Source organism: Orycteropus afer, unplaced genomic scaffold, assembly GCF_000298275.1.
Source record: "Orycteropus afer afer isolate SDZICR_OR568_19922 unplaced genomic scaffold, OryAfe1.0 scaffold00001, whole genome shotgun sequence".
NCBI lineage: Eukaryota > Metazoa > Chordata > Mammalia > Tubulidentata > Orycteropodidae > Orycteropus > Orycteropus afer.
Window position 1 is genome coordinate 30,727,802 of NW_006921588.1, and position 10,561 is coordinate 30,738,362.

The following is a 10,561-nucleotide window of genomic DNA, read 5'->3' on the forward strand; positions in this document are numbered from 1 at the left end:
TGCCTACCTTGCTCCCGGAGACCCGGTCCCTCTCGGGAGGGTAACGAGGGAAAGTGTTCAGTGCAGATCAGTGAGTAAGCACAAGCCCACCCATGCTTACCTTGCTCCCGGAGACCCAGTCCCTCTCGGAGGGTAACAAGGGAAAGTGTTCAGTGCAGATCAGTGAATAAGCTGCATATTTGATCTTTATTATATACTGTGTATTACTGGAATTTGAGCATATAACCAGGTGTCTATGCTTTCTTGGCAATTTAAGGGGGATCAGGATAATTTTTACTATACATGAATTTTTGATAATACAGTAACTTTAAAAACTAACCCTGGAAGCTAATTTACAGGTTCAGGTCTGCTACTTGCCATCTAAAAATCAAAAGTTCTTAACTGCAGCATGTTGACTATGCATCTTGCATTTTTTTCTGGAGAGAAATTTCAGAGTTTTCACCATATTCTCCCGACCTTAAAAAGGTAAAGACCCTGCTTTAGAGACTGAGGTCTCCATCCACCTGGCACTTTGTTTGCAATTTGGGAGTTAACCGGTGAACCGTGGGCAGATCCCTGAGTTGTGGCTGCTTGAGTCAACTGGCTTTTCTTAAGCAAGGAAAATCGAGGGGGCACAGATTAGCACCTTTTCTAAAAGAAGGCAACTCTTTATCAAGATAATAATACACTGGATGTATTCAACTCTAATTATGAACATCTCACAGAGAGAGAGAGCTTTACAATAGGAGGGAGTGTCGAGGACTAGGGACATTGGTGGTACTAAAGGCAGACAGCACAGTTTTATCATGACAAGAACTTGGTGGTTACCACAGGGTTCAGAAGTCTATGCCTTCACTGCCATGGCTTTAAATATGCATTTACTTGTTCCCAGATCCAGATGTCTCCCAGAGAGAAGAGAAGGGGAAGAGTGAGAGGAGAGGCCCTAAAAAACTGAGTTGTCGTTAGTTGCCATCAAGTTGGCTCCGACTCATGGTGGCCCCATAACAACAGAACAAGACATTGCCCAGTCCTGCGCCATCTTTACAACCATCGAGCTGCATTAGTCCATTCTTGCAGCCACCGTGCATTGAGTGCCTGCCAACATAGAGGCTCATCTACTAGCACTATATCAAACCATATTCTGTTGTGATCCATAGGGTTTTCATTGGCAGATTTTCAGAAAGAAGTTGCCAGACCTTTCTTCTTTGTCTGTCTTATTCTAGAAGCTGCACTGAAACCTACCCACCATGGGTGACCTTGCTGATATTTGAAATACTAGTGGCAGAATTCCTGTCATCAAAGCAAGACACAAGGCACCGTAGTGCCACAAAGTGACAGGTGGTGAAAAAACTGAATATTTACCTCAAATAACAGCTTTCAATTGGATTGTGAAAGTAAGAGTATAAACACTGGAATTTGCCCCTTCCCAAAGAAGTAATTGAATTGGACTAAGTTCAGAATAGGTCAAAATCAACTGTCTCCTATAGGCAGACCAAGGAATCAAGAACTAAGTTGTTATTAAAAAGAAAGTTACCTCTTTGGTCTCCATAGTTTGCGATTGTCTAGTTTATGACCCATCACTCAGTCATAAATATGACACAGTCTCTGCTCTCCAGTAGTTCACAGCCCAGTGCGGGAAGACAGACACATAAATAAACAACAGTATATGATATGGAAGTAAGGCTGTGCCTATGGTAGCGTGGTGGCCCAGAAGAAGGAATGATGAACTCTGCTGGAGGTAGAGAGAAGAGGGGCCCACCTGGGAAATCTTCCCAGAGGACATAACATTTACAATAAGTGTGAAGGACTAATGGGTTTTCAGCAGAAGAGGAAGGTTGTCCTGGAAAAAGGAACATCTTGTGGAAAGGAAGGGAGCATGAAAAAGTGAGTGTGTGTGTGTGTACTAAATACCCTGCTACTGTTCCGACAAAGCGCTCCAGGAACCCAGGGCAGGGACATGGGAAAGGAAGGTGGGGCATGAGGAATGACAGGTATTCCCAGCAAAGGAGTTTGGGCTTTATTAATATAAACATGACACGTGTCATGATACCATTATGTATCACTAGAGAGAGAACAGTAAGCCATTGAGAAGTTTTAGGCAGGAGGTTACCATGTTCAGATCCGCATTCTAGAAAGATGACTTGGGCAGCAAACTGGAGGATGGACAGCAGAGGAAGATGCCAGGAGCTGGGGCACCCGTCAGGAGACTGTTGGAGCAATTCAGGGAAGTAGGGTCAGTCAAGAGTCATGGGAATGGGTATGAGGAGGACAGACTTGGGAGGCTCTTAGGAGACAGGATCAACAGGAGGTTTCGACTAACAGGATATGGAAGGTGAGGAAGAGACACAGTCTAGGGAGATTGTGAAAAGAAGGAAAACAGCAGTAAAGTTCTTTGATCCTCTAACACAAAAGCAGTGATGGGAATGCAAGACAATGTAGACAATGTAGCAACTTCATCACAACCACTCCTAGGCCTGTCTCCCATAGCAGGAGACAAGTACTACATTGAATTGCAAGTGTGCTACTAAAATTCTACTGAGAGAAAATTTAAATTAAATACTAGGTGATGATCCAACATAATTCATCCCTGGAACTTTCCCTGAAAGTTCATTTTAGTCTCTCCTGTCTGCCTTTAAGTGTGGCCATTTTTGCAACAGGGGTATATTCAGCAACTCTTTATATGTTGTTGTTTGTTGTTATGTGCTGTCGAGTCGGCCCTGACTCATAGCATAGCGACCCCTCCTTGGGTTTCCAAGTCAGTATCACTATGGAAGTAGATAGATAGCCCAACGGTCCTTCTAAGGAGTGGCTGGTGGGTTTGAACCGCTAGCCTTCTCGTTAGCAGTCAAGTGTCTTAGGCACTACGCCACCAGAGCTCCTAACTCTTTACATAGGAAGCCAATTTATAAATTTTCTTCTAGAACACGTAAAGGGACTAAGAGCAGCCATTTTGTCAGTAGGATCAAAACTCAGCTGTGGATTTTAAAACAACAAAGGGATCTTACTCAGCTGGTGCTTTTTGTTCACTAAATGTCAGAGTTTAAAAGCTGTCTGACTTCCCATGGTTCATGGAAACATACGATTAATTAAACTGCTCAGGGCACCTTTAGAGGAAGCTATCCTGTGAAGCTGGGAAGTCCACCAGCAAGGTTTTAAAGAGCAGCCCGTGAGTTATAGAGAAAGGACTTCTGGTGCTTGAATATAAAAAAAGAAAGTACCCACTAATAATTGTCTAACCAGAGGAAATGTTCAGTGAAATGGGCTGAACATTGTAAACGCACGACAAGGAATTATACTTATGTGCATCAAACAAAATAATCCCTTTAGTATTATAAAAAGGCAACTAAGCCTCCTGCCCCACCCCTGTGGGTTGGCATACGCAGCCCTTCATTCCGCCCCCTCTGCCAGCCGTCAGCTTCAAATACAGAGGTGTGTCTCCATTCCTGCAGTTCCTCCCTACGCCCTCAGCATTCAGGAAATGTGGCAGCTGCATGCATCTAGAATTTAGTGAGCATTTTGATCCAAACCAAGAAAAATAGAAAAATCATTTATGTTCCACATCTATTTTTCAAAACATCATTAAATATTGATTCAATCACAATCTGTGCATTTGCTAAGGCAGTCATAATTTCAAGCAATAACATGTTCTGTGCTCAATAAGCCATCAACTTTCCTCCACGTTATTTCAGAATGGCCAATGCAACCCAACCACCAGACCTTTATTCTAGCCAAGCTCCAACTGTGAAGAATATTCTGCTCCAACCTATTGATTTGACTTAGACTGAAGAATTTAAAGGAATTTCTTTCCCAGTGTCTCTTTATTTCCTGGGCTTTATCTTTCAAGGGTGTGAGTCCTACAGAGAATATAAAGCAAAAATCAAGAATAATCAAAATTACTCTAGAACAGTCCTTAGGAAACATGGTGTTGGCCACTGTCCACCCCTCAGTAAGTACAGAATAGCATATTTTCCCCCCCGTGTTGGGCAGATCATGTTTATTTTATTGAATACTAGGGAAAGTCACCAGTTGCCATTGAGTTGACTTTGACTCTTGCCAACCCCACATATGTCAGAGTAGAACTATGCTCCATGGGGTTTTCAATGACTCATTTTTCAAAAGTAGATAACCAGACCTTTCTTCCAAGGCACCTCCGGATGAACTCACATCAAGTCCCTGGGTGGTGAAAATGGTCATAATGCGCTCAACTGTTAAAGAAAAGGTTGGTGGTTTTAAAACCCTATGGAGCACAATTTTACTTTATCACACATGGGGCCACCATGACTTGGAGCTGACTTAACACAAACTGGTTTTAGGCAAAGTCACTGACTTGTATCTAGAAGAGTGGAAAGCATGTCACTTGAAACCTTAGAGTTACAGTCAGAATGGTGAGGTGAGAATGAGAGAGGCAAGTGGACACCAACTCTTACCCCTCATCTCACTCTCTCTCTAGGGTACATGCTTATTGAATAGAACAGCAGGCACAATCTGTTCCACTATTCAGCTTCTCAATTCTCTCTTTTGCTGAGCAAATATAGCACAAGTAATGTTATTTGACTGCTCACCAGAAGGCTGGTGGTTCAAACCCACCAGCCGCTCCTCGGAAGAAAGGTTGGGCAATCTACTTCTGTGGTGATCCCACCTTGGAAACACAAGGAGGGGTTGCTCTGAGTTGAATCAGGAGGGCAGTGAGTTTGGTTTGGTTTTGGTATGTAAGATGCAAGTCTGTTGTATTTTAAAGTTCTTTCCTCCACTCCCAAGCATTCTGTGCCTTCATCCCAACCCCCAGCACTGCGCTGACTCTCATTTTAGAAACTCAAAGCCCCTGCTTCTGAGCCAGTGCTCCATGCTCCAGTGTTTTCTAACCCATGTCTGGTCAATCAAAACTTACCAGTCCTATGTTCCAGTCCATCAGAGTCCTGCTAAAACACTCATCTGTTAATTTGACAAATTTAATTCATACCAAAATATAATTGGTGAAATTAGCTTAATGTATAATACTTTGAATGAGACTTGAGCCTAAACTGAACTTTCTAGAACCGTACATAAAAAGAAAAACTGGACAGAGGTATCTTTCTTTGCTCTGGTTCTAGGTATTAGATACTCAGCTTCGATCTCTGGGGGAAAAATATATTTTAAAGAGCTAATTCTGGTTTTAAATTTTAAGTCTTTTTGGTTTTGACCTTACAACTTCATTTGCTACTATCTTAGACCATTTCTTTTAAGTTGAACACTTGATTCATGCTGAAATTAATAGTTTCTACCTGCCAAAGGTCTGACACTGAAAACGTAGCTAATGCCTTAACACATACTAGGATTTTTTTTCTTAGATATTTATTTTACAGGTCAATTTCTTATGATATTTCATTTAGGCAAGAGGTAATAGGACTTATAGATTCTTTTAAAAATTTAATACTCATTTAGAATAAAACTTAACCAAAAATTTTCCAACACATTACATTGTATGAATGTTTTCTTTCCTATCTCTCTAATATAGTAGCTGTCTATCATGAAAGAGAGCTTTTGTGTACCTTCTGCTAACAATTAGTAATGAATTTCAAAAATGACATTTTTATTTGCTTTTCTTTTCAGAGTTGTGGTGATTTAATGAGGTCATTAATAATATTTTCCTGTCCTCTAGAATTGCTCCGTGGAATGACCTCTCACTGGGCCTTTCATAACATTCAGCATGGAAAGAGCAAAGGCAACATAAATTTCATCTCAATATACTAGATGAGGAGAACAATATTAAACAGATCATAATTTTATTGGGTGCATCTCCTACTACACTCCTAAAACAGCTGCAGAGGGAGCAAAACAGTCAGACTGCTATTGTCATGAAGCTCCGTGTGTGTGTGCGCGCACACACACACACACAATCAGTTACTGCTGTTCTCACAGCTACAGACCCCACATCTGTGTTCCAGTGATGGAACAGATAACATTACAAACAGCAGCACGTGCCGCTAGAAAATTCCTGAAGCATGGTTTCACCTCTCATCCTCCCAGATAACTGGCTATGTGACCACAGACATGCTTCTTCCCCTCTCTGGGCCTCTGTTCTTCACATGTACAATAAAGGGATGAAGTGAACAAATGCTGGGGTTCCTTCCAGCTCTGAGTCTAGGAAGCCCTGTGTTTCTCCAAGAGGTAAGAGCTAGTAAATGATTGCTCACACCCTGTCCATGCAGAAACCTGCTCAGACTGTCCCTTCTGAGAAAGAAGAATGAAGAGCTCTGGCTCCCCATACCACTAACTTTGGCATGAACCAACAACATGCAAAAGTCATAAATGTTAGCATTTTATGTTGGTACAGTATGAATAATTCACTGTCTCAGGGAAGCCTCATTACTCACCCATGGTCATCCTGAAAAGGCCAGAGACAGCTGGCAGGAGAGCATTTACACAGGGCCCTGTTCATAGTTCGTTTCTATCTCATTTTTCAAGGCTGTGTGTGGCCCTTCCTGGCCGCCATGACCTTGCCTGAGGGGTTGATATCCAGTCACTGCTCATCAGGAAGAACATTCACCAGATGGTTGCAGGTACCTGTCTGCCCACCTGTCTGCCTTGTGGTACCAGAAGAAAGTGTCCCTGTTAGATCCTGGAAAATTCCTAGAAGAACCAATTCTCTGTGTCTGAATGTAGAGCATTTTTTGAACCTGGGTGGTGGTGGGGGGTGAGCAGGGATGAGGAGAAATTAAGATTTCTTGATCACAGTACTTTCATTAAAGGAGATCTGGTGGTACAGTGGTTCAGGCATTCAGCCTGCTAACCAAAAGGTCAGCAGTTTGAAGCCACCAGCCACTCAATGGGAGAAAATGTGCAGTCTGATTCCATACAGATATATAGCCTTGGAAATCCTATGGGGCAGTTCTACTCTGTCCTATAGGATTACCAGGGGTCAGAATCAACTCAATGGCAGTGGGTTTGGTTTTGTTTTGGGTTTTGGTCCTGCCATTATTAAATTACAGCAAGGTTTAAAACATGGAGATCTTAGAGAGCTGAAAAAGAATATAACTAGACACTCCAGAAACAATACCTTGTAAATCCCAAATAAAGTGGGATTTTAAAATAAATATTCTAGAGCTTCTTTTGCAAGATAAAATCCGTAATTTTCCTGGGGGGAGGGGAAAATAAAACCAAAAGATGATAACATGACATTATGTTATGTGACTTGACCAGTTAACTAAATGCACAAAGATGATTACCACTAAAACTCCTTATGTCTTTACATTCTGAGAAAGATAACTGATATGAAAAAAAATGTTCAAACCAATTTCCCTGCACATTATCCCCTTTACATTTCATTAACAAATGAAATCCCTATGCACGGTCACCATGGCAGCCAGTCTATATTCTCCCATGCGCAGGCCTCTTAGAGCTGGTGACAGATTTGGATAAGAGGTGCCACACAGGAAGTATGGGCTGCCCTCTCCTGGTGGCACTTCTCCCTTAAAGCTTGCAAGTATGTCTTTGTCTCCGAGATCATATATGTGGCCTCAGGCATGGAGGCATGTGCTGGTTCAGAGGGACAGAGTCCACAGTAGTCAGGGTGGGCCTAATGTGAACGAGGCAATAGACCTATCCTAATAAACTAATTTTATATATTCTCATTATTGTGTCTCTGCCATTTTAGTCCCATGGAAAGTTGTGTTTGTGGAGAATGTGTAGAATGCATACATTCATACCCATCTAATAAAATGCAGGGAGAAAAATGCAGGGCTCTGGTGGATACAATGGGACTCCCTTCAGATTCCCTTTTTAGAAAAGTGCTGCTGGAAATACTGACTGTCCCCTACTCCCAGCTCTGCTCTCACTAGCAGTTGCCCTCAGCTAAGGGAACTGCCTCACCTAAGTCATTGTGCCCTCCCACATGTGGCACCCAGCCAATTTCTGGTTGGTGAAGAGATCAATTCAGGACAACTCTCCAATTCAGCTTCCCAACTCTTCTTCATTTAGACCTTGGCTGAGGCCTCTGTTGCAACCACGTTCAGTGTCCCCCTTGCCCAGTCCTGCCTTCCTCACTTCCAGGTCTTATCTCTTCAGAGAACTCTCCAATAATTCTTTCACATGCAACTCTCAGAGTCTGTCCTCAGGGAACCCAGTCTAAGATGAGGATTAATGGACATGAATGGGCTAATAAAAGTTCAGCAAGCCAAGTAAACTTCAGGTTAACAATTTTTGATGATGGTGATATGTTTTCTATGAAATGTTCCCAGTACAGAGAAGAAAGGTACCATTTCCAATTACATTCCTGTATTCATTCTATATTAGAAGAAAAGATTATTAAACTTTTAAAACTGAGAAATATGTACATTTTCAGCACAAGGTCTACTCATAAGAACTACAGAGAAGGATAACATTTGGTAAAGTACCTGTGACCCACAGGAGGAACCAACTCCTCAAAGGTAAATGTTAAAACACTGTCCTGGCAACAAAGTATCTGCTTGTCCCTGGCCCTCTGTTTAAATCGATAATTAGTGGACAGGTGCCTCTTACCTCCAGGACTAGCCACAACTGTCCTCCCACATACTGATCCGCTTTGTAAAACATCCCATAAAACTTTACAACATTGGGATGATTAGGAAGAAATTGCAAAATGTTGTATTCTGCCTCAATTTCTTCATCCATATCCTAAACAGGATGAAAAAATACATGCTGGATTAAGTGTAATTAGTATGTACTACAGATATGACTCATGGTTAAGTATTCACTTATTAAAACAGATTCATTCTGTATTTTTAATTTTAATATCTTAGAAATATCTAACAATGGATATTCAAATACCAATTAAAACCTTCTAATTATTGTATCAATAAAATGTCTCTATTATATTATTTTTATCTTTAACAATACCATTCTAAATGTCTTTATTTTCAAATGTCTGCATTTTCAAAGCAATTAAGGAGACTCTAACTCAACACAGGCCAGGCACCAATAATCTCATTATGCAAAACAGGGTATAGCATTATAACCTCTGTGTTCAGTGCTCTGAAAGAAGCTATCAGTCTAAGATGAGATATCACAAATCTGGGTCATTTTGTAATTTATGAGACACCAGGCCCTCTATAAGCTCATGTGAGTTTAATGCATCACTCTTCCCAAGGGGATAACTTTTGAAAAGCCCAGTGGTCAAAAAAAAAAAAAAAAAACAGTAAAATGGACAAGAAATAAAAAGTGAAAGGAAAATTTTAACTCCAAGTAAAGTCCCTTCTATTCATTTGAGCTGATTAATCATGACCCATTTTGAGATTTCATGAAAATGATCTCTAGAACCAGGAAAACAAGGTGAGAGTTTAGTGCAGGTTGTGGTTATAATTTGCCATGGTTACTTACACTGATAGGATCCAGAATTTTGACTGCAGCCAGACTCCCATCTCTCTTATTCGTCACTTTGTAGACCTTACCATAGGTGCCTTTGCCAATGGTCTCTATAATTTCCCAGGTATCGGTGGGATCAGGAAGTGATTCAAGACCAAGCATCATGGGATTGTAGTGAAATAGTCCATACAGATGTTTCCTGTTGGGGAGAAAAGTTTGTTATGTGCAACAGACTCTAGGATTGGGGGCAGTGGGCTTTCAAAGCAAGAATAGTTTTATTTCTCAACCAGTAACTTCATAGTACATTTTAGTTTTCCTCTATATTTTAGGTAGATGAAAAAAGATTTTGAAATCTCCTTAAGGAAATCAGAGTAGAAGGTAGAGTGGAGGAGTAACATGACTCTGAAACATGCTGGAAAACAAGTTTCTAAAAGTAGAGATCATATACACACTGCAGGATGAGTAAAAGGGCAAAGAGCAAGCTCTGGCTGTGACCACACAGTCGGCATTCGTGATGCTGCTGCCAGGGAGAGGGGGTGTCATTGAAAGCCATAAGTCTAAGATCTTTGCTCCCAAGATATTGTGCCTATGACCGCGGGATCCCTAATGTCATTGGAAACCAGTCCCCAAACTCTATGTGCAAAGTATGGGTTTCTAGGGTGCAGCACCCACCTATGACCATGTCTAGGGCCCATAAAAATTAGCCAAATGCAGGCCATGTCCGTACAGCAATAGCCTAGTGTGGGCTTCCCACTGTGAAGTTAACCAGAATCTGCAAACTCACATTGACTCAGCAATATTTAATAAGGATGCAACCCTGTCGAGTTTCTGTACCAGCAGCAAGTTTGGCAGGCAAGCAAAGTCACCAAAGATAGATCCCATGAAAAGGCCTCTGCAGGTTCTGCTGCTTGCTAGGCTGGATGGAAGGTTCCAAGCCCAGTCTGCTTCTAAGCCAAAAGGAAGGGTCACCAGGTTCCAACAGAAAGAGCCACAGTGGTGTTCAATCCCTACGCCATAGCTTAGTGTCCACTCAAGGTGAGCACTTACACCTTCCATGGGCATTTCACTGTGTACTTCTAATTCTTTTTCTAGATGGCCTTTTCCTAATATACAGCCTTTTGACCTGGCACACAGGGACCCATTTTTTATGCTTATCCTTTCTAACAGGAGCATTTCAAAACTACTGAAAACCAGTTGTTGTTGTTGTTGCTATGTGCCCTCAAATCAGACCCTACTCATAGCAACCCCTCCTTAGGTTTCTGAG

At 41.6% G+C, this 10,561-nt stretch overlaps 1 protein-coding gene across 1 annotated transcript in view; it reads right to left on the bottom strand.

The window, feature by feature from the left end:
- The window catches only part of MYO3B (myosin IIIB), a 517,685-nt gene extending 507,372 nt beyond the window's left edge, over positions 1-10,313 (bottom strand). The window contains exons 1-3 of the mRNA XM_007944671.2: positions 10,309-10,313; positions 9,313-9,496; positions 8,476-8,610 (exon numbers count right to left, since the gene is read on the bottom strand). Of these exons, the coding sequence (XP_007942862.2) occupies positions 8,476-8,610; positions 9,313-9,496; positions 10,309-10,313 (324 nt within the window). The remainder of the gene's footprint in view (positions 1-8,475; positions 8,611-9,312; positions 9,497-10,308) is intronic.
- Between the last annotated feature and the right edge of the window lie 248 nt (positions 10,314-10,561).